The sequence below is a fragment of the Mobula hypostoma genome, chromosome 24 (genome assembly GCF_963921235.1).
Source record: "Mobula hypostoma chromosome 24, sMobHyp1.1, whole genome shotgun sequence".
Classification (NCBI taxonomy): Eukaryota; Metazoa; Chordata; class Chondrichthyes; order Myliobatiformes; family Myliobatidae; genus Mobula; species Mobula hypostoma.
Window position 1 is genome coordinate 25443915 of NC_086120.1, and position 24062 is coordinate 25467976.

General features: G+C 46.2%; 1 protein-coding gene across 2 annotated transcripts in view; it reads left to right on the forward strand.

Annotated features, from left to right (window-relative positions):
- The first annotated feature begins 912 nt into the window (after positions 1–912).
- map1sa (microtubule-associated protein 1Sa) overlaps positions 913–24062 on the forward strand; it is a 44651-nt gene continuing 21501 nt past the window's right edge. For both annotated transcript variants that reach the window (XM_063032738.1, XM_063032740.1), the window contains exons 1-3: positions 913–1067; positions 2955–3056; positions 23869–23951. In XM_063032738.1, the coding sequence (XP_062888808.1) occupies positions 926–1067; positions 2955–3056; positions 23869–23951 (327 nt within the window). In that variant the 5' untranslated portion in view covers positions 913–925. The remainder of the gene's footprint in view (positions 1068–2954; positions 3057–23868; positions 23952–24062) is intronic.

The window sequence follows — 24062 nt, forward strand, 5'->3', positions numbered from 1 at the left end:
TTACTCCAGTCATTTGGGGCACGCCCACATGTCTAATAGCCCAGATAACTCAGAAGCAGAAATGCGAACCTTTATTTAACTGTTCACACGGGAGAATGGAGATGCCGGAATCTGGAGTATCATTGCTGCCGGAGGTGCAGCATCTGCATGTGGTGGTGGTGGTGGTGGTGGTGGTGGTGGTGGCGTTGGGGGGAGGGGCGTGGGGATTGGGACGTCCTGATGCAGGGTTTCAGCACGAAACGTCAATATTTCCTCTCCGCCTCCCTCCTCCCAGAAGCTGCTCGCCCAGCTGCGTTCCTCCAGCAGATTGTTCACTGAAAGTGCAGCAAGCCAGAGAAGTTAAGGAAGAACGACTAGCTTCCAATCTTCACCCTGAATCGATTTGAGAACAATCATCTTTTACATCCCTATTCCGAGTGGCGCTGCTCTCAATCCTCCTACCTCGTGACTTCAGCATTCCTTTTTGCGGTTCCTTAATCTGCATACTATAATTTTCACCAATTGGAATTGATTTATTACTATTTTTTTTAATTAGAGTTATAGGTTTATTATTGTTACAGTGAAAAGCTCGTCTTGTATATTGCATACAGATCAAATCATTACACAGTGCATTGAGGTGGTACAAGATAAAGAATAGCAGAATGCATGATAAGGTGCAGGCAGACTCTCGTTAGATTTACCATGTTTACTCTGAGTTTGACGCGGGCAAGGAATTCTATTGCACTGTGGTGTAATTGCCAATAACCCATATTTGAATCTGAATCTGACGGGGGGAAATCACGGGAAAGCGCGCCAGTGACTGTTTGAATACAAATACAGTTCGACTTCCGGCTCTCCGCTGATTGGCCGGCGGTGCGGTCACCCGCCCGTTATAAAAGGCTGTGACGTCAGGGCTGCGGCTGCAGGGCGAGAAGGAGCGGCGTCAATGGCGTCCCCGCTGCAAGGAAGCGGCTCCGCGATGGAGCCCGTTGCCGGCGGCGTCCGCCGCAGAGCCTCCGCTCTGGTGGTCGTCGGCGAAGCCGGGAGACCGGAGCTTCTGCGCGACGTGATTGCACAGATCCAACGAGGTGGGGCTTCAATCCGGTAGCGAAGTAGGTGGTGGGAATAAAGCGGCGGATTCCCGGGGAAAGGGGGCTAAGAGTCAGGTGGCGGGGTGCAGGAGATGGCCATTTGCAGCGGGGTTATTGCGCTGCCTGGGCCATTGCAATCTGCGTGGCCCCGTCCTGGGGCAGGACCGGTGAATGGCCTACGTCGGGTATCAAAGCATCATGTATGGGGATCTAGAACTTTGCAGTGAGTAATAGCCCGCCCCAGAGCCTTTGGGACGTTTCTGAGGTATTGAGGCATTCAGGTCCCTGACAGCCACTCCGGGGGCATTGTAACTGTAACATGTGCCTTCAGGAGGGGGATTTGGGAGCCTCTCCGTCTCCCTTCCCCTTAACGGCCGAGTTGGGCTGGGCTGCTAACAGTTTTGGTCAGCGCGATGAAGTCTTTGTTTTCTGCAGCTGACGTGGTGAATTTCGCCTTTCGGGGGTTTGGGGAAATCTCTCTGCGTTTTCCAGCCGCGCTGCGTTGCAGTCCGAGGCTGCAGCGTTGATTTTTTCCCCCCTTGCTGGTGAGTGGAAGTGGTGGCCGAGGCCCTCTTTGTCCCGGGGTTGCTTTCCACGCGCCTTTACACTCGAGGCCGTTTTGAGAAACGTACTGCCGGTGAACAAAGGGCTGAGTTTACGCTCTTCCCCACCCACAGTGTCGGGGAATGCTTGGGGGAAACTTTGGTATCAACGTATCTGGGGGCATTCGTAACCCGAGCTAGCTCCCGCTTCACGAGCAGTTTTGAATCGCACGGCATATTCCCGCAGGAACGCCTCCTTGCGTCGGGTTTGCGGGCTGTTCTTTTCCCTGGGATACAAAATAAACCTGTCATGTCGGGAGGGGAAATCGCGATCGCACTCCGAATGTGGAATCAGGATTAGTGACGGACTGCGGCCGCGGATTTGTCACTGTGTCATTTTCACCCTGTGGATGGAGCATGGTGTAATGCACCACGTCAGTTTCACTTCATGGATACAATGTCGGTGTCAAGTTCTGGGCGGATTTGGGAATAAGATGCGCTACTATTTTATGCTCGACCGAAGCAGCTGCAATGTCATCTTTATTAATGTCGTTAGTATTTCAGATATTTTGCAACATTAAAGGCCTTAAAACAATGCAAATTGCTTTTCCCTCCCCCTGTATGGCCGTGTGTGTCTTCAGATAGTTTCGTTCTTTTAAAATAACCATTTCCTTGGTATCTGATACACTGGACGGTTTGCTATTTCCTCAAATAATAAGGTATAGCCTCTTCTTGCTCATACTGTACAGCCCAGAGCATTTAAGACACCCATGAAGCGTTGCAGAGAGTAATTTGATTATCCGCCTGGGTTATTTACAATGGTGCGGTTGGGGGCAATGGTCTAAGTGGGCTCATTGTGAGGAAGGATTTTGTGGACTTCCTCCTGCTGAGTGAAATGGTGCGTGACCATTCTCTGACATTGAGGGCACGTGTCTGTGTAAAGTCACTTCATGAAAATGCTTTAGTCTGGGGGAGGGGGAAGCTTATGGAATACTGTGGAGAACTGGGATTGGAGTGCAAGTAATGATTGGGTCCTGGTGTGGGCAGGGATGGTTCAGTTCGGTACAGACCTTGGTTAGACCCCCATCTGGAGGAATAATTTGATTCTGGACCTTGGACCAGACTGACCAGTCTAAGATTGGGGGCACATTGTTCTCCTGATTGGATTTTGCCAAGGCTATGCACACCCTGAAGATGATCTCCCCCTGGGTTTCAGGTCCTTAGTTAAAAATCAATATCCCTTGGTTTTGGATACCTTTCAGTGTAACTCTGAAACTAGAGCATCCGAATACCCAGGTCCTCCTTGCTGTGCACTGCCTCATTGTCTGCATTTCTTTGCTAGGAATCCTCTCCTGGGATATCGATGCTGCTGCCTACTGTCTGGATGCACAGTTGAAGCTCTTTGTCTCCAGGCACTCCGCAACATTTTCAGATGAAGCAAAGGGTAAGGCTGCAGCTTAATTTATTTGGAGCAATTCATGTGACTTGTGCAAACTTTTCCCGGTCTTTGAAGCAGAACTCGGCTGTTTGTGAATTTTAAGCATAGTAAACCATGGGTATATTTTTTTCATTGGAAGGGAATGTTGCAGTCCTTTGAAATGGCTGTTGTCCAGTCAGCCCTTGGAATATTGCTTTGAAATTTGAAAGTGGTCCGCTTTTGTTTCAGGTTTGTAAAGTTTTAGAGCCCTGATCAAGGATGGGCTTGTGTTTTCATGTTTTTGGGGGATTTCTTAAATGAAAATGTGTGCTTCTGGGCTACGAAATGAATCCTGATATCCCGGAAGTCACTGTAGAACTTTTTAAGTAGACTCTTTGTTCTTCTGCAAAGAAGTGTGGCAGCCGATCTGTGTGTATCGGGTTGTGATGGAATAGTGTGTTCAACAAATGATTTGATGCAGAGGCGTTTTGATTGCGTTGCAACAGAGTCAATTTGTAATGTAGGAAATGCAGAGGCTGATCTTTGCACAGAAAGATCCCACAAGCAGCAATAGCTAACCTTAGCAGTGATTGGAAACTGGTGCTGCTGGGGCCTGTGGGGAGAGCGAATAAACACTGCCAGTCAGTGACCTTTCCTCAGAGCTGGAGCCATTAGACCAAGGGTTCCCAGCCTGGGGTCCACGAACCACTTGCTTCATGATATTGGTCCATGGCATTGGGGGAAAATAACGTTGGGTACCCCTGGATTAGACTGAGTTGTGCATGACTACTCGTAAACTGCAAGTATAGGGAGCGAGAGCGAGGAAATGGCCTATCTCCACTTTGGCCAAAGTGGGATGAATGATAGCATCCTTGTTAATTGAACAGGAGGGAGAGCGAACTAGTCTGTGACAAGTGATTGAATGACTGAGATGATCTGGGGTAACGTACAAAATGCCGGAGGAACTCGGCAGGTCAGACAGCATCCATGGAAAGGAATAAAGTGTCAACTTTTTGGGCCAAGACCCTTTGAGACTGACCTGACTTCCTCCAGGTTGTGTGTGTTCCTCTGGATTTCCAGCATCTGTAGAATCTCTTCTGTTGATTATTTGGGGATACATATTAGCAAGGGGTGTTGTGCTTGGTCTTTAAAGTGCTGCCATGGAATCTTTATTTTATAAGAACGGTTGGGGACTGTGTCAATATTGCATTGAAAATCCTAATGAAGTGGCAATCCTGTGGTCTGCAGTATTGAACGGCAGGCTTGACGTGCTATGCGGCTTTCTGCTTTTGTTTTTTTTTTGGTTTCCTTGTTTTCCATGGGGAATTTTCTGTGCATCCATGAACAATGGACGTGAGAAATACCATGTGATATGTCCGTGGGGACTTAATTTTCCTACATATCCTGGTGTGCCTGTCGCTTGTTGATTTGCACTTTTGAGTCGGGAGAAAACGGGCTCCAAGTCCCATTGGAGAAATCAAGCCCATCGTCCCAGTGAGATCCTGAGAGCAGCACTGCCCAGGGTGCAGTGTTTCAGATACAAAGCAAAACATAGGCTCTGAATGGTCAAGTCCGCTGGCAATACCTGAAAAAATGGGGTTTTCAATGTTATACCAACTTCACTTGGTATACCAACTTCAATGTTATACCAACTTCAACGTGGTTGTTGACAGAAGTTCCTTCACAAATTGACAGCTTTTCCTACCTTGCAACCACACTTCCAGTAGTTTATTGGCTGTAAAGGTCTTTGTGACATGAGAATCATTAAAAGTCCATTGAAAGTTTCATAGATTCAACTTTTTCTAATGAAATGGGGAGGAGGGGGTTGGCAATGCCAGATGCCTGACTGTTGGAGGCAGGTGTTCAGACTCTGACTCGGGAAGGAATGCTGGGCGTCTTGCCCACTTGAATTATTGTCCTAATGTTTTCTTGTGGCGGCCTCTCCACCCTGTTGGTACGGCTTGAAAAGGCACTGAGCAGTGTTCAGTTCAGAAATGTCCTTGGGTGGACAAACCCCCAATGACTACACGGGCCAGGTCTACATTTACAGACGCCACAAAAAAAAACTTGCATTCAGTACAAGGTTGTACCAAATATAGCAATCTTAACATTGGAGCTGACTATTCAATCCCACATTCTGGCTTCCTGTTGGAGGGCAGCTTTATTCAACTATCAACCTGCTTGAAAGTGAAATAAATATTGGCATTTTCCCAATAATCATTTTGGCAAGAGTAATTAGCTGTACAAGCACCACTGAACTGCAGGCAAGAAGCACTGCTGCTGCGTTGAACAATTTAAGTTCTTTGACACAACATTCAGTGGGCTGGTCCTGCATTGATAGGGCAAGGACAGCTGAAATCTCTGGAGGGTGAGCTGTGGGTCACGGGGGGCTCATCTGCCCTGTTGACTGCGGATTCTAAAGTCAGAACTCGGTGGCGTTTATCCGTGATGCGGGTGAGAAAGCGGAGAATAAGGACAAACTGCCTTTGTGGTGGTGAACCTGATATAGGAGCTCAAGATGGGCATGGTATCACGGTGGTTGTGTTACTGGGCGTTCAATCCAGAGAGCAGTGTACTGTCGAGTCCCACCACATCAGCTGGGGAATTTAAATTTGATCTAAAACAAAACATAGTGTCCGGAACAGTGGTTGTGGTGTCAGTAGAACCATACAAGGTGTGATTGATAATTTTGTGGCCTAAGGTAGAAGGAGTCAATTTCAGAAAACCTAGCAAATTTATTTTTCAACATAGTCCCCTCCTACGTTTACACACTTAGTCCAGCGGTCGTGGAGCATACGGACCTTGGGCCTCCAGAAAGTGTCCACAGATGGGTGATTGATAAGTTTGTGGCCTAAGGTAGAAGGAGATGAGTTATACAGCTCTCGTTACATGCATGTCAACTCCTTGAGTGGTTATGCAGAAAGTTTGAAGTTAATAACTCATCTCCTCCTACCGTAGGCCACGAATTTATCAATCACCCCATATGAGTTATTCTCTGATCAGTTATTAACTTCAAACTTTCTGCATAACCACTCAGAGTTGAACTGCATGTTCCTGTAACGAGAGCTGAATAACTCATCTCCTTCCACCGTAGGCCACAAGCTTATCAATCACCCCTGCTGTGGACACTTTCTGGAGGTCCAAGATCTGTATTCTTCACGACCGCTGGACTAAGTACGTAAATGTAGGAGGGGACTATGTTGAAAAAATAATAAAAAATAAATGTGCTAGGTTTTCTAAAATTGACTGCTTCAACCTTAGACCACGAACTTATCAATCACCCCTCGTAGCTGGCTTACTGGTGATTTGGGAAAAGAAAACTGATCTTGCCCAGTCTAGCCAGTGAGTGACAAGGCCGTGACATGACCACATCATTGTTTTTCTTTAACTTGCAAGGACAGCATTAATTACTTGCTCCTGAGCACCCCAGAAAACAAATAGCTTCTTTGGCGTTTACAAGGCCAGCAATATGCTGGGTCTTTGGCCTTGTGAACGCCAAGGAAACTATTTATTTTCTGGGGTGCTCAGGAGCAAGTAATTAACGCTGTCCTTGCAAGTAAAAAAAAAAACAATGATGTGGTCACATTTTGGCCTTCAGTTGTCTAGCCATGTAGGCTTCCTGCAAATTAAGTATCCAGTCCTAATGGGGTTCCTGTCTAACCTGACACGAGACCTCATCAACTTAGACTCTAGCCAACCTTGTCTCATGATGGAGGGGTGAGTAAGAGAAGACGTAGATTTGAGGTAATAAGGAAAGTTTCCAGGTTGTGAGGGAAAACTCTGCACAGGTTGGTCATACCTGTTGGCAACAATGATGCCTCAAACCTAAGTCAAACCATTTTCAGTTTCTTTGGTGTGTCCATCAGGATATCAGAATTGAAGATATTTGTTGTTTCCATTGTCAGCTTTATTTGTATTTGCTTTATTCGTTAGCTTTTTTGTAACTCAGTTAATACTCATCCTCATTTAGGTGCACATTAACTGCTGAATAACATGCTTCACAATCTCTTATTGACTGTCTCCAACAAGATGATCTTGTCGCTGATGGCAATCAACATCCCCACCCCCACACAATCAATATCCTGCTGATCATCGTCAACCGAAAGCGCGAGCAACCAATTAAACTTTGTCTACGTGACCAGGTTATAGGCTGTATATCGTGTGGTTTGTGCATTGCTCCTCACATTTACAAGGTGAAAGCTAGGGATGTGATGGAACATCTTCACTTGAGTCCAGCTTTGACAGCACTCAAAGCTCAAGAGTATTCGGGACTGAGCAGTCCACTTGATACCCTGTCTACCAGCCCTCCCTGTTCATTTCACCCAGCACCTTGCTGCAGGGTCAATGCCACACGAGCACCTTCTCCAAAGGAGTTGGTGCACTTCAAAGTTCCTCAACGACATCCAAAGGGAAGAGCAATAAATAGTGATTTCTTTTTTTTCCCATTGGTGTCCTCATCATTGGCAATATGTAGACAACTTGCAAGCGGCATTGGGTGGCAAGAATGGGGACTACAATTAGTTCAAGTTTATTGGCATTTCAGTTGTACACATGTATACTGTCAGATGACACAGCGTTCTTCCAGACCAAGGTTCACAACACAGTACAAATAACTCTCACACAACACATAAGGTGATAGTACCACAAATAAATAATAAGGTGCATTTGCAAAACAAGTTTAAAAAGTAAATGGTGTGACACTACTGGTGCTTCATTTGTGGTGAGACCTGGATGGTGGCAAGGAGTTCAGTACTCTCACAGCCTGGGGGAACAAGCTGTTTTCCATCCTGATGGTCCTTGTCCTAATGCTATGGCACCTCCTGCCTGACGGGTAGGGGTTCAAAGAGATTGGACGGGTGGGAGGGATCATTGACGATGCTCAGGGCCCTGCATACACAGCACTCCTGGCAAGTATCATGGATGGGTGGAAGAGAGAACCGATGCTCCCCTCAGCGTTCCTCACAATCCTTTGTAGGGTCTTGTGTTCGGGTGCCTTGCAACTCCCACGCCAGGTGACGCAGCTGGTCAGGATGCTCTCAGTGGTGCTCCTGTAAATATTGGTTAGATTGGGAGGCAGAACCCTTGTTCACCTCACTCTCCTCAGGAAATGGAGAGAGACGCTGCTGTGCTTTCTTGACTAAGAAGGTGGTGTTGAGAAGCCAGGTGCATTGTCCGTTGTGTGCACTCTCAGAAACTTCATGCTTCCAGCTCTGTGGAGGAGCCATCTATGTGCAGTGAGGAGAGGTCAACTTGCACTTCGTAAAATCCACAGTCATCTCTTTAATCGTGTCCACATTGAGACTCAAGTTGCTGTGCTCATACCATTCTACCAGTCACCCTGTGCGCCCTCTCATCGTTGTTGAGGCTAACCACTCCGTGAACTTGATTCAGTTGGAACTGGATCAAGCTGTCCAGTCATGAGTCAGCAGTGTGATGGAGCTAGAGATGTTGCCGCTGACACAGGCTTCTTTCTATTAGGGAGTCCAAGATCCAATTACAGAGAGGTATGTTGAGACTCGACAAGGCAGTTTACCCACCAGCTTCTGAAGGATGGTTCAGTTTAAATGACGAGCTAAAGTATTGGTGTTTGAGGTGCCGTTTTCCAGGTGGGATAGGACAGAGTGGAGTGTAGAGGCTATGGCATCGTCATTGAACTGATTTATGCGATGGAAATGGCCCAGTGTTTTCTTTACTTTATACTTTATTGTCGCCAAACAATTGATACTAGAACGTACAATCATCACAGCGATATTTGATTCTGTGCTTCCCGCTCCCTGGATTACAAGTCGATAGTAAATATTAAAAATTTAAATCATAAATAGAAAATAGAAAAATGGAAAGTAAGGTAGTGCAAAAAAACTGAGAGGCAGGTCCGGATATTTGGAGGGTACGGCCCAGATTGGGGTTAGGATCCGTTCAGCAGTCTTATCACAGTTGGAAAGAAGCTGTTCCCAAATCTGGCCGTATAAGTCTTCAAGCTCCTGAGCCTTATCCCGGAGGGAAGAGGGACGAGAAGTGTGTTGGCTGGGTGGGTCGTGTCCTTGATTATCCTGGCAGCACTGCTCCGACAGCGTGCGGTGTAAAGTGAGTCCAAGGACGGAAGATTGGTTTGTGTGATGTGCTGCGCCGTGTTCACGATCTTCTGCAGCTTCTTCCGGTCTTGGACAGGACAACTTCCATACCAGGTTGTGATGCACCCGAGAAGAATGCTTTCTATGGTACATCTATAAAAATTAGTGAGGTTTTTAGGGGTCAGGCCAAATTTGTTTAGTTGTCTCAGGAAGTAAAGGCGCTGGTGGGCCTTCTTGTCAGTGGACTCTGCTTGGTTGGACCAAGTCAGGTCATTTGTGATATTGACCCCAAGGAACTTAAAGCTTTTGACCTGTTCCACTTGCGCACCACCGATGTAAATTGGGTCGTGTGGTCCGCTACTCCTTCTGAAGTCAACAACCAATTCCTTCGTCTTGCTGACTTTGAGGGATAGGTTATTGTTTCGCACCATGCCACCGGGTTCTTAATTTCCTCTCTGTACTCAAACTCATCATTATCTGAGATATGGCCTACTATTGTTGTGTCATCAGCAAACTTGTATATTGTGTTCGATAGAAACTTGGCTACACAATCATGGTAGCCAAGAGAAGTGTAGCAGGAAGATGGGATTTAATGCAATCCGTAACCAGCTGCTCAAAGCAATTCATTATTGTCTTCATTGCCACTCCGTAGTAGTCACAAAAATAGGTTATTGTGTCCCTCTTGGACACTGGGCTGATGGTGGTTGCCTTGAAGCCTGAGGGGACAGTGGACTGTTCTGTAGAGATGTCGATGATGTTTGTTAGAACCTCTGTTAATTGGGCAGCACAGCCCCTCAACACCCAACCAGGTATGTTATTAGGACCTGCAGCTTGACATGGGTTGACCTTGGCTAGGGTCTTCACCTCAGCTGTGGCCAGACAGAGTCCCTGCTCCTTGGGGGAGCCAATTAGTTGTGCCAAGGTACTGCTACACTGTGGAGGAAGATCATGGAGCTCTTCCTTTCACGCCCTCTCCTTGCAGCCCCAAGAACTCCTAAGCAATGTTACCCCTGAATCAACATTGCTACAAAATTGGGTGTTGTCATTGCTCCTGAGAGATTTTCCTGCATGCAAGTTGCCTGAGAGGTTTCAACATTATAACAGTCATTGGTAGATTAGCATTGATTGTGAAACTCTTCAGCGTGTTCTGGATCACAAAAGATAAAAGAAAGTAGAAATGCAATTTACTTGCTTTAGTCATCTCTTCACACTGAGGCCTTGTAAACTTTGTTCTGAAGTCTGGCCAAGGCACAGGGTGAAGTACTGAGGGCTGGTCAAGTATCTGATGTGAATAGATCTTTGTGTCTGTGTGTCCCAAGTGATAGAAATATCATTTGGTGCAGCCTTTGGACGACTTTACAAATAGCAGAGGCCCTGGGGGTGGAATGGGGAGAGAACACTGAATCTGATCTGGTAAATTCGACTGAGTCACAGAGAATGTTCTGTTCACCAAGTGCACGTGGGTTTAAGCAAACCTTTCAGTGAGAGAATGAGCCAAAAGCTTGCAGCGCACAGTAAAAATACTGCAGGGATGTGAAATCTGGTGAGGGATGCTGGACACGGCAGGAAGGTCTGCAGTGAAAGTTCTTATCCTGGAACCCAGCCTGTAAACATTGCCACCTTTATCAGCACCAAACCCCATTGCTTCAGTGTTTGCCTACACAGATCTTTCCCATTCACGCAGGCTAATTTTCAGACTGAATTCTGTAACTGGAATGAGCTGGAGACAAAGTATATACTGTCCTGTGCTGGCACCAGTGGGATCAGCAGTTGGTCTGCCGCCTGTCTTCAGGAGAGAGAGAGATAAGGAAAACAATGGAGCAGCATTTGGAGATGTTAATGAAGGGAGGGGAGAGAGTAACGGAAGGAGAGCTGTCAAGAGCGGCTCCCCCTTTGAACCCTGAACTGTTTGAAGTGATGGACAGGCGATACCCCAGCAGGGGGATAAAAAGGGACAGGTTCGCTAAGACAGGACACACACAACACCCGAGGTAACGAGACCCTGGAAGCGGTGCGTCTCTCACAAGTCGGTGGGAAGTTTTGGAAGGCCGGTTGCGGGACCAGGCCATAGACGCACAGGGTGGAAAGGCACGATCGGCGGGAACCTGGTGTGTGTCCACCCCTGCCTGGGTGCCGGGTTCACCGCAGAGAAACGGTCGTATCTGGAAATGGAGGGGTCACGGTCGGTGACCTCAGATGACATCACAAAGGACTCGCACGAAAGCTGACTGCGAAGGTCTGTGTGGAAGCTGTTTTTGAATATTCATTCGTTTTGCTCTCTCTCTCCTTCCCCCCCCACTGTCCATCGCCACGGCAGCGATTACTGCGAACTGAACTTTGCATCACTTTGAAACTGGTCATTTACTCCTAGACAACGATAGAGCTTGATTAATCCTGTTATCTTAATTCTGTGTACATGTATGTTTATCATTGCTGAACTGTTGCATTTATTATCCTTTTGATTAGAGTACTGTGTTGCTTGTTTCTTTAATAAAACTTTCTTAGTTCTAGTAATCCAGACTCCAACTGAGTGATCCATTTCTGCTGGTTTGGCAACCCAGTTACAGGGTACGTAACATAAGTGTGGTTCTCGTCCGCGATTTTGAACGCTAAATTTGGGACGGAGTAAATTGATTGGGTCAAAATTCCCGAAAGAAAGAAAAGACAAACAGGAGAAATGGAGATTGAGGAATTTCTAAAGGCGCCGACCTTGGAGGCATTAGAGGATGCCAGGAAAGCGGAATTGGTAGCTGTGGCCAAACGGTTGAATCTTGCTAAGAGGAAGTCGACAATGAGGAGAGAGGAGATGCACAGAGCTATCGTAGAGCACTATGTATCTAAAGGTGTGTTTCCCCAAGGCGAGCTGGAGGTGGTGTCTATTGAAAAACCTGCGGGAGACGCGGTACAGGTGAAGCTTGAAAAACTGAGACTCGAGCACGAGTTCCGGGTATGGCAGTTAGAACACAAAGAGAAGCAGTTAGAAAGGCGGGAGAAAGAGAAACAGTTAGAAAGGCAGGAGAAAGAGAGAGAAACAGTTGGAGAGAGAAGAGAAAGAGAGGCAATGGGAGCGAGAAGAGAGAGAGAGGCAGAGGGAAAGGGAATTTGAGCTGGAGAAGTTAAAGATAAGGGCCGAGCAGGGGCCCGTGCCGAACCAAGGTGGAGGGTTCCGGGCGACCCAGGAGGTTAGGCTGGTTCCCCCATTTGACGATACGAACGTGGATCGGTACTTTCTCCATTTCGAAAAAGTTGCTACAAGTCAGGACTGGCCGAGGGATAAGTGGGCTGTTTTGCTTCAGAGTGTACTGAAAGGGAAAGCCCAACAAGCTTACTCAGCTTTGTCTGCGGAAGATGCCCAGAGGTATGAGGTGGTGAAAGAGGCCATCCTCAGGATTTATGAGTTGGTCCCAGAGGCATATCGGCAGAGGTTCCGGAATGCGAGGAAGCAGTGGGACCGCACGTATTTAGAGTTTGCCCGTGAGATGCAGACATATTGTGAGCGTTGGTGCGCCTCGAAGGGGGTAGAGGGGGATTATGACAGACTGCTACAGCTGATCCTGATTGAGCAGTTTAAAGGTTGTGTCCCTGAGGGTATGAGTCCCTACCTAGATGAGAAAGAGGCAGCCACGTTAGACGCAACTGCTAAGTTGGCGGATGAGTATGCGTTGACGCATAAAATGAAGTTTGCCCCGAGTAAAGGCTACCAGAAGGGTAGTCAGGACGGAGGGGAGAGTCCGCCAGAAAAGTCAGAAAGTAAGCTGGGGACTAGTGAGAAGGATAAGGTAGACCGGGAGCAGTCTGGTAGGAAGTCTCATGGGGTCGTCTGTTATAATTGCGGGAAAGGCGGACACTTTGCGTCCAGGTGCTTTGCCCCAAAGAAGGAGACGGGAAAAGGAAAAACGGCGATTTTGACTGGCTGTATCGAGCTGGTAAACGAACTGCTAGGACAGGACAGGTCTGCCAAAGTTCAGGAAGCGCGCGAGAGGTTTATCTCAGCCGGATTGGTGTCAGTGAAGGAGGGGTTAAAACCAGTTCCAGTGCGGATCTGGAGAGACACGGAAGCGTTTCAGTCACTGATACTGAAGAGTGTATTAGAGTTTAGCTCAGAGACCCAGACTGGGGAGGTCAAGGTCAAAGGTATTGGGGAAGGGACAGAGGCCGTCCCTTTGCACCAGATACGCTTACAAAGCAACCTGGTCTCTGGACTAGTCACGATCGGGGTGAGGTCCGAATTACCGATGAAAGGCATGGAAGTCTTGCTCGGTAATGACCTCGCCGGGGGAATCGTGTTCCCAGCAGTGAGATTGACAGGTCAGCCTGCCAGCATTGAGGCCCCGCCCATGGACTCACAGGTTCATCACGGGACTGCGGTAGTAAATTTAGCTGAGACGTTTCTGCCAGCCTTGTACGAGAAGGGGGTAGAAAGTGAAAAGAAGGAGTGTAGTGAAACAAAAGGTAGTGAGGGAGCTGGGACAGACTTAGCATTAGCCAGGAAGGAATTTGTGCAGGCGCAGGAGCGAGACGAGGGGCTGATGGTTTTGGCAGAGACAGCTCTCTCTGATGCAGAATTAACAAGGGAACTAGTAGGCTATTGTGTGGAGGAGGAAGTGCTAAGGAAGAAAGGGAGACCAAGTACCGTACCCGCAGATGAGGAATGGGGGGTGGTGCAAAAGAGTTATGGGGATGAGATTTTTAACCTGGCCCACAAGGTACCCCCCGGTGGACATTTTGCGGTGCTGGAGGAAACAGTTGGTGGAATCATGAAAGAGGTTTATTGGCTGCCCAGGAAGAAGGATGTTATTGATTATGGCCGACGCGAACTGAGATGGTCACAGGCTTTTGATATGCTAACAAACCTAGTCGGTGTTAGCGCGGAAATCAATGAAGCTAGGGTCCCCCTGATAAGAGAAAAAAACCTTTTTGAAAAGATGAGTATGGTATTGACCAGATGGGAGAAGGCTATTGTTTTGGCCAGCTCTGCTGATAAGGTCTCTCCCTTAATCCCTGAACAAAGCGACTCTTTAGGAGAAGTAATTAAACGACTCGCACATGTGTGTTTGATTGTCCCGAGGCGATGCAAAGAACTGGGACGTTGGGTGGTGCTTGTTACACTAGGCCAGCCTAGCGAGCAGCACCCTATAGAATGAGTAATTTGTGACTAAAGGGCTGACGAACACAGAGGTGTGTATTGGCAATGTAATACGGCTGTCTGAAGCCAGCTTGATAGTGAACCTTGGAAAAAAAAGAGTTCGGCCACGCGAAGGTCACTTACCTGGGAATTGTGGTGACACAGGGGCAGCTGGCAGCGATGCAAGCTACAGTGCAGGCTATCGCTGACCTCCCAACCCCGACAGACAAGAGGGCCCTCAGAAGGCTCTTGGAGATGGTGGGGTACTGTAGGAAGTTTTGCAATAACTCTGCGGTTACTACCCCTCCCCCTCCTAAGCCCTTGCGAGAGAAAACTAAGTCGGAATGGGACGACCCTTGTTATTGTGGTACGGGACGAAACCCAATGAGAGGTTACATTGATTGCAATTCATCAGTGTTTTTGGCCACTATGAAGTTTGCTAAATTGGAGTCTGGTCTAAGGGATTATTAATAACACATATAAAAGGAACAGAAAATGTGATGGCTGACTGTCTGTCAGGTGTTGACAACTTCAAATTCGCTGTATTAGCCAAATAGCTGATAAAGATGTGTATTTGTGTGTATCAAATAATGTATTCATGTTTGTAATTTTTACCCCGGTAAAAATCCTTAAAGGGGGGAAGTGTGACAAGAATACACATAGATTAAGATGTTAGCTGTCCTGTGCTGGCACCAGTGGGATCAGCAGTTGGTCTGCTGCCTGTCTTCAGGAGAGAGAGAGAGAGAGATAAGGAAAACAATGGAGCAGCATTTGGAGATGTTAATGAAGGGGCGGGAGAGAGCAACGGAAGGAGAGCTGTCAAGAGCGGCTCCCCCTTTGAACCCTGAACTGTTTGAAGTGATGGACAGGCAATACCCCAGCAGGGGGATGAAAAGGGACAGGTTCGCTAAGACAGGACACACACAACACCCGAGGTAACGAGACCCTGGAAGCGGTGTGTCTCTCACAAGTCGGTGGGAAGTTTTGGAAGGCCGGTTGCGGGACCAGGCCATAGACGCTCAGGGTGGAAAAGCACGATCGGCGGGAACCTGGTGTGTGTCCACCCTTGCCTGGGTGCCGGGTTCACCGCAGAGAAACGATCGTATCTGGAAACGGAGGGGTCACGGTCGGTGACCTCAGATGACATCACAAAGGACTCGCCCGAAAGCTGACTGCGAAGGTCTGTGTGGAAGCTGTTTTTGAATATTCATTCGTTTTGCTCTCTCTCTCCTTCCCCCCACTGTCCATCGCCACGGCAGCGATTACTGCGAACTGAACTAAATTGAACTGAACTTTGCGTCACTTTGAAACTGGTCATTTACCTCTAGACAACGATAGAGCTTGATTGATCCTGTTATCTTAATTCTGTGTACATGTATGTTTATCATTGCTGAACTGTTGCATTCATTATCCTTTTGATTAGAGTACTGTGTTGCTTGTTTCTTTAATAAAACTTTCTTAGTTCTAGTAATCCAGACTCCAACTGAGTGATCCATTTCTGCTGGTTTGGCAACCCAGTTACAGGGTACATAACAATACAGAAAAAAAAGTCAATTTATTTTAATATAGAAAGACACAGAATCTGGTGCTTTGCTGACTGCAGTGTTAGTTCCAGTTGCAGTCCTATCGTCTTACCTGCTGTAAGAAGTGAGAGCAGGAGTAGGTGCCTGACAATCTGGATCTACGCTGTCGTTTGCGATCATATCTAAGCTCTCATCACTCATGGATCTGGAGTGGGTGTGTCCAATAGTGGGAGAATATAGGACTAGAGGGCACAGCCTCAGAATAGAAGGACATCTCTTTAGAATTGCTTCCTTTAGGAGGAATTTCTTTAGCCAGAGGGTGATGAATCTGTGGAATTCATTGACACAGACAGCTGTGGAGGCCATGTCGTTGGGTATACAGTGGATTCTGGTTAAAGAACAAACACTAATTGAGAAAATAGCCAGAGTTCCTTTTGTTTATTTGATACCATGCAACTCTGTTGGGACAGGAGACTTGCTGAACGGTTTCTAACTAGCGTCAGTCACGTGCACTTGTGTGGCCATTAGACATGACACTGCTTAGAGCAGTTTTTAAATAGCATCCGTTGCATGGGCTTGTGTTATGTTTTCCACTTAAGCTGACGGACAGCAATTCAAGAGCAGTGATTTTTTTGACAATGCTTTTTATTTTAACTTTAAAAGAATTTCACAACCATGCCAGATGCCATGAAAAGATTGTTTTGTTCATTTATAGTCAATCAAAAGAATGTCAGCATACACTGGATGAGTTCTTCCGTTGGTAACTATTAGTATCTAATGCAATTTTATAGTAGTAGTATTTATAATGTGCTAATTTGTTCGAAACTTCATTTAAATACATAATTTGTTACTCAGTTTTATTGTAGTTTGTCTTTTTTATGCTCTTTTATCTGTTCCCCTGAAACTTCAGCTACTTTGGGCAGCTGCTTAGTTGGGCCAAAAGGTACTGGTCCCAATGTGTCCCAGTTAACTGGAATCTACTGTGCTTAAAGAGCAGGTTGGTGGGTGTTTGAATAGTAAGGATGTCAAAAGTTTCCGGGAGAAGGCAGGAGAATGGGGTTGAGAGGGTTAATAAATGGGATAGCAGGACCAGACATAATGGGCTAAATAGTCTAATTCTGCTCCAATGTCTTGTGGCCACAGCATCTTACTGCCTCTCCCATGGAATCCCTGATTTCTTCCCTTCTGTTCTCCAGTGTGACATTGTAGCAATCTGCATGAACTGCATTAAAGGGTAACTCCTTTAGTTTGCCACCTTCATCCATCATGTTGACTATAAATGTGCTTTAATAGTGACACACAAAATGCTGGAGCATCTCAGCGCCTAAGTGTTGGCATTCATTTCAAGAGGACTAGAATATGAAAGCAAGGATGTAATGTTCAGAATTCATAAGGCACTGGTGAGGCCTCACTTGGAGTATCGTGAGCAGTTTTGGGCTGCTTATCTTGGAGAGGATGTGCTGAAACTGGAGAGGGTTCAAAGGAGGTTCACAAAAATGATTCCAGGATTGAATGGCTTGTTGTATGAAGAGTGTTTGATGGCTCTGGGCCTGTAATCACTAGAATTCAGAAGGAATGCAGGGTGACCTCATCGAAACCTATCAAGTGATGAAAAGTCTTCATGGAGTAGTTGTGGAGAGGATGGTTCCTATGGTGGGAGAGTCTATCACCAGAGGACACAGCCTCAGAGTAGAGGGGCATCCCAGAAAGGAGATGAGGAAGAATTTCTTTAACCAGAGAGTGGTGAATCTATGGAATTCATTTGCACATGGCTGTGAAGGCCAAATCTTTGTGTATATTTAAGGCTGAGGTTGAAAAGTTCATGATTTGTCAAGGCTTGAAGGGATAGGAGGAAAAGCAGGAGATTGGGGCTGAGAGGAAAAAATGGATCCGTCATGATGAAATGGAGCAGACTTGATGGGCCGAGTGGCCTAATTTTGCTCCTATATCTCATCTGGTATCTTAGGAGGACCATCCCCTTTAATGGGTTTATCACTTTGGATAGTTTTGGCGTAGTGGGGGCTGACCTGACAGGAAAGTCACAGTGTTTGGGTCTCTGGCACTGGGTCTGCTCGAGACTCAGAAGGGAAGAGGGAGAAGAGGCACGTTGTTGTGATAGGGGAATGGACAGAAGGTTCTGTGGCCGGGAACAAGATTCCCAGATGGTCTGTTGCCTCCCGGGTGCCAGTGTCCGGAATGTCTCTGATCGAGTCCTCAGCATTCTTAAGTAGGAGGGTGAACAGCCAGAGGTCAGGGTCCATGTAAGTACCAGTGACATAGGTAGGACCAGTGATGAGGTTCTGCATAGGGAGTTCAGGGAGTTGGGTGCTAAGTTAAAGGGCAGGATCTCCAGGGTGGTGATCTCAGGATTGCTAGTGAGGCCAGAACCAGGAAGATTGTACAGTTCAATATCTGGCTAAGAAGTTGGTGTAGGAGGAAGGACCTCAGATTTTTGGATCACTGGGCTTTGTTCCAGGGAAGGTGGGACCCGTACAGAAGGGATGGTTTGCACCTGAACTGGAGGGGGACTAATATCCCAGTGGGAAGGTTTATTAATGCTGCACAGTGGGGTTTAAACTAGAGTTGCAGGGGGATGGGAGCCAGAGTGCTGGATCAGTGGAGAGGTTGTGGAGGCAGATGTTGGTAGGACCTCAGACAAAATTAGGAATCAAAAGGTTGAGCATGATGCAATTAATATTCTGAGCTGCATATATTTCAATGCCCAGGAAAGGCTGATAATACTGCTGAAGATGAGGTAGCTTGTTTGCAAACAGAGGCAATGTGTAGTCGGGAGAGGCTGTTCATAGGGCAAAATTGCAGTCAGCAGGATGAATTGCAATGTAAAAGGCGGGCAGAATTGAAAAGGGGTGAATACAGGACCGACGGTGTTATATTTGAATGCATGCAGTGTACAGAATAAGGGTAGATGAACGCGCAGCACAGTTACAGATTGGCAGGTATGATGTAGGCTTCACTGAATCATGGCTGAAAGAACGTTATAGCTGGGAGCTTAATGTCCAAGGATACACATTATATTGAAAGGACAGGCAGGAAGGCAGAGGGGGCGGCATTGCTATGTTGGTAAAAAATGAAATCAAATCATTAGAAAGAGCTGGCAGATGGTTGGAAGGTGTTGAATCATTGTGGATAGAGCTAAGAAACTGCAAAGGTTAAAAAAAAGCCTGATAGGAATTGTGTACAGACCCACAAGCAGTAGTAAGGGTGTGGCCCACAAATTACAATGGGAGATGGTAAATGCATGCCAAAAGGACATGGGGAACTTCAATATTAGGGTAGATTGTGAAAATCAGGTTGGTGCTGGATTTCAGGAGGTTGAGGTGGGTTTAACCCTACTTGAACACACCCCCCCTCCGGTTGGCTGGTCCGCAAGAATCTTGCCAATATTAAACCAGTCCGCGGTGCAAAAAAAAGTTGGGGACCCCTGAGCTAAGGCATTGTACCGAGGAATCATCCGCTGGACATGTGGAAGGGTCGAGCCGCACAATCACTGCTCCTTCCCAGCACAGTGACTGGTGTTCATTTCTACCCTGCAGTGGTGTCGGTGTGGACTTTGCATGTCCTCCCTGTGACCGTACAGTGCTCCAGTTTCCAACACATCCCAAACGTGTGGATTAGCCACTGTAAGTTCTGAGTGTGTAGCTGCATGGTAGATTCAGAGGGGGTGGGAGTTGGGTTTGATTAGGAATATGGGAAGGTAACTGGGATCTATTTACAATTACTCTCATTGGGATGGCTGATGATCAGCAAGCAATCAGCACCTCTTGACTCCCATCGCCATCATTTGGTAAGAAAACGGATGTTGCCCTTGACATTCTGGCCAATATTAATCCCTCGTTTAATATCGTTGAACTGTTGAAATTAGTTACTTAAAAATCTCATCCACGTTTTCAGCCTTTCTCCCCGCCCTTCAAATCGGTTATCCTGTGCTCCAAGTTTGGTCTTATTCCTGTTTTCAGACTTTAACTGTTTATAGTGTTAAAGTATATAATTCCCTAAGACTTGCTTGCTATTGTCTTGGATCAGCAGATTGCAATTCCAGATCATTAGATCTTGAATTTCTTTTGCTCCAACACTGGCGACATTTGTACTTTCAGCTGCCTGGGAGTGAGGCCCTGTATTCCCTCAACTTTTCCATCACACAGCCTACCCTTTTTGAAAGGCTGTTTAAAACAACAATCAAGCTTTGTGGCGCCTCTCCTAACTTCAATTGTCCTGGGGGTCAATATTTTGTCTTTGTTCTTGTGAAATGTATTGGATATGTTTGCATATATGGAGGCAGTGTAATGCATGCTGCTTCATGTGTACTTTTCTATCTTTCCACTCCTGTCATCTTAGTAACTTTGACTCTGTGATCCATACTGCCTCCACCCTGAGGCTCTCCCTGCCACAGAGCAATATTTACACTGAGCACTACCACGGGAAAGCAGCATCCATCATCAAGGACCCCCAATGTCCAGGCCATGCTCTTTTCTTGCTCCTGCCATCAGGCAGAAGGTCCCACACCACCAGGTTTGGGAACAATTATTACCTTTCAACCATCAGGTTTGGGAACAATTATTACCTTTCAACCATCAGGCTTCTGAACGAGCATGGAAAACTTTACTCATCTCAACAATGAACTGATTCTGCAACCTATAGACTCACTTTCAAGGGCTATGCAACTCTGTTCTCAATATTATTTACTTTTTATTTGCAGTTTGTCTTTTGCACATTGGTTGTTTACTAGTCTTTATTTCTGTATGCTTTTTTCATAAATTCTGTTGTATTTTAATTTTCTTGCAGGCATTTACAGGAAAATAATCTCAAGGTAGTACATGTGATGTATGTACTTTTTACTTTTGACTGATGTTTTCTAGATATTTTCTAACTTCAGTGACAAGACTGAAACACATCGTACTGAGTCGGGTGCTGGTGTGTTTAACTCTTCATAACTGACCCAGTGCAGAGGGAATCTTGTATGTGGTTCTGTTCTCAGTATTAAATCGAGCCCATATCCACTTCTGGGTGTTGTAAAAGGTGTACCGGCTCTACTGTGAAGTGCTTGGGAGCTGTCAGGGTGTTGGCCAATAGTTGCCTCTTGTTCAGCATCACAGAAACGATGGTGTATTTTGTGAGATGGCTGTGTACGTTCTGACTGGAGTTTGCTCATTCCAGGGCTTGGAATATACACCTGTCAATTGTTTTGGAAAGTCATTGAGCCTGAAAGATCTATTGAAATGTAAGTCCTTTGATTCTGCTAGCACAAGACATTCTGCAGATGGTGGAAATCTAGAGAGAGAGAGAGAGAGAGAGACACACACACACACACACACACACACACACACACACACACACACAGTACTGGAGGGAGTCAACAGGTCAGGTCCTGATGAAAGGTCCCCGATCAAAATGTTGGCTCTTTATTCCATTCCATAGACCTGCCAAGTTCCTCCTGTATTTTGAAGATGTTCCTTTAATTCCACTGCAGCACGAAGCTGCTTAATGATAAACTGAAAGTCTGCAAGTACCTGTTCTGTACAGATGGGCATTCCTGCTGTGCCTGGACCATTGTAGAATAAAGTCACTCCTCCTTCCCTGCAAGAATGCACCAAGAAGCTGACTTGGATTGTTATACAAGGACAGGATTCCTATTGATCTGTGGTCTGTTCATGTTCCTGGGGTTCATTATAACCTTCTGTTTCCTGGCTGGTAAATAAAGAAAAGATTCTTTCCTCCAGCGTGTGATCGAAGCCATCAATCTGTAGTTACCAGTATATACATACGGAATTTCGCGTGAAGACTTTCCCCAAGGAATTGGGACAATGTGGCACTCTCTCTCTCAGGATGTAATTGAGGGAAATAGCAGAGATATTTTTAGGAGAGGCCGGATAAATATGACATGTGGAACTGGCCTAGAGATGACTCGAGCCCATTGAACACTGGTAAACATACACCCTTGGCTGAAATGAATAAATTTGAACTGGGATTGTGATGAGGCACAGGGCTCAATTACATTCTTCAATGTCTTCCTTCTTCCTAGATGATTGACATGGGAAAACACCCCTCTTACATGATCAAATAGCAGATCACTTGATGGGCTGAATGGTCTGTTTCTGCTCCTTTGTAAAATTGTTGGTTTTGGGACACCTTGCATTGGTGTCCTTAATTGGGGAAGGTGAGGGTTACAAAGCTGACAAGGTCACAGACGACTGGTGGGGGCTTGATGTTGGCGGAGGGAGAAGGAAGTATTCTTGTTGTTGACTGCAGTCAGTTTCTTGGAGAGAGAGGTTCTGCCTTCAGCTTGTATGTGCGCCAGCAGATGCCGGAACTTTCCAGCTACATATGGGAGTTGGGAGCATAAGAGGCCTTTGGTTACTAACAATCAAACTGTGTGTAGAAGCCACAGTGGGTGGGTGTTTAGAATTTGATTGTATTTGAATATCTATTAGGTTGCTTTGTCTAGTAACCTCTATATAGCAGCGAATAGCAAGTCCCCTGTAGTAATCCATACCTTAGTTATTCAATGACAGACCTGTACCTCCTGGTACTCTACAGTTGGACCTAATAATAAATGGTGGGAATGTTTAGCAGGTCAAGCGGCATCTGTGGAGTGGGAAGCATTCTTGTTTCACGTCTAACTCGTGTTTGATGATCTAACGTGACAAGTTACTTTTTGTTTCCAGTACTGCCCCTTGTTTAATCTTGGGTTTCCCTCAGCTCAGTATTTCTCAATTCTCCATCAATCAATCTAAGAGTGGGGATCCTGATTATCCTCCTAGGTTAAGTAGCTTTGTATTAGATAGTGACATAATTCAGGGACTGAATGCAGAACCACACTTATTAATGTTTTGTAACTTCAGAAACTAACACAGGAGCCAGGATAACTTGTCTACTTTGTTTTTCTTTTAGTGAGGCACTGGCACATGATGTGGTGGTGTTATGATGAATGCCATTCGCGTGCTTGTATATAACCCAACGAGTTGTATAAACAGAGCGGTTAATCAAGCAATATATTTACACTATTACTGGAATATTGCGTACATTACAACACTGGCAATGTGTAGTTTTTCATCTGGTTGGTCAGCTCTGCTGATTGGTTCCCCGTGGGGCAGTTTGGAACAATAGGACGTGATATGTGAGCCAGGCCATTCAGGGGTCAGGAAACACTTCACACACAGTCACACTCTTCCCCAGAAGCACTGTATGCTGGACTAAAATGGTTTTGTGGAGGAAGTGTTCTGTGGAACCAAGTGTGGGTAGAGTTTGTCGAGGCAGCAATGACTCACAATCCCACTGAATGGTGGAACAAGTCAGAAGGACTGTGGCCCATTTCATTTCCTTTGTTTAACAACTTGTAAGCCAAACAGGCAAACAATAAAATGTTAACCCCGCTATCTGTGAGAATCGTCATCACTGTTTAAAAGATCAGTTAACATCTAACCTCATTTCCCCTCCCCCCACCACACTCGCATGACATAATGCTACTAAATAGAGGATATTCTTTAATGGGGAGGGGACAAGGCTTGTGGTAAAGAAGCAGGAAGATTCTATCCAATAAAAGCAGCTAGAGTCGGTCACGAAGCTCATTTCCCCTCTGTCATCAGATTTCTGAGTGGACAATGAACCCATGAATGGTGCCTCATTGTTTTTGCTGTCTTTGCACTAATTTTGTGTATATTTTAATGAAATTTATAGTATATTTTGTATTGCACTGTACTGCTGCTAAACAAATATCATGACACATGTCAGTGATAATAAGTATAATTCTGATCAACTGAACCTATTCTAGTGGTCTAATGCTTCCTGATGCCAGGCTTTTTGTGAAAGATTCTTCCATAGGCCTCGCCCTAAATCCATATCCACGTGAGCTTGAGTGCATGATGTTTGTTGTGGCCCTGGTTTGCACGATGCTGGCCTGCAGGCCTGGTACAAGTGAGCCTTTGAGCCTAATGTTTTATTGCGTAAAGCTGGGCCTAGTGTTGGATTTGCCCTGAACTGGCAGCTTGGAATTAATTTCTGTCTCAGCTGGCGTAGTATGGTCAAGTCTCAGCCGTTCTGGGGATGGAATAGTTCAATCTGAATGTTCTCTTATTTCGTCTTCCTTCTCTTTTGTGTTTTAGGTCAGAAAATTCTCCATCACAGCGATGAGGTGCTGGAAGCCCTGGTGTTGATAAACCCCACCAATGAGGCACTCTGCACTGAGGTGATCTACCCAACCCCTCTGCCCTCAAATCTTCTCCCTCCATCCACACTGTTGAAATCTCCACTCATGATGTTATGGGTCCTTGTGTGGTAGCTGTCTTCCACCCCCCAC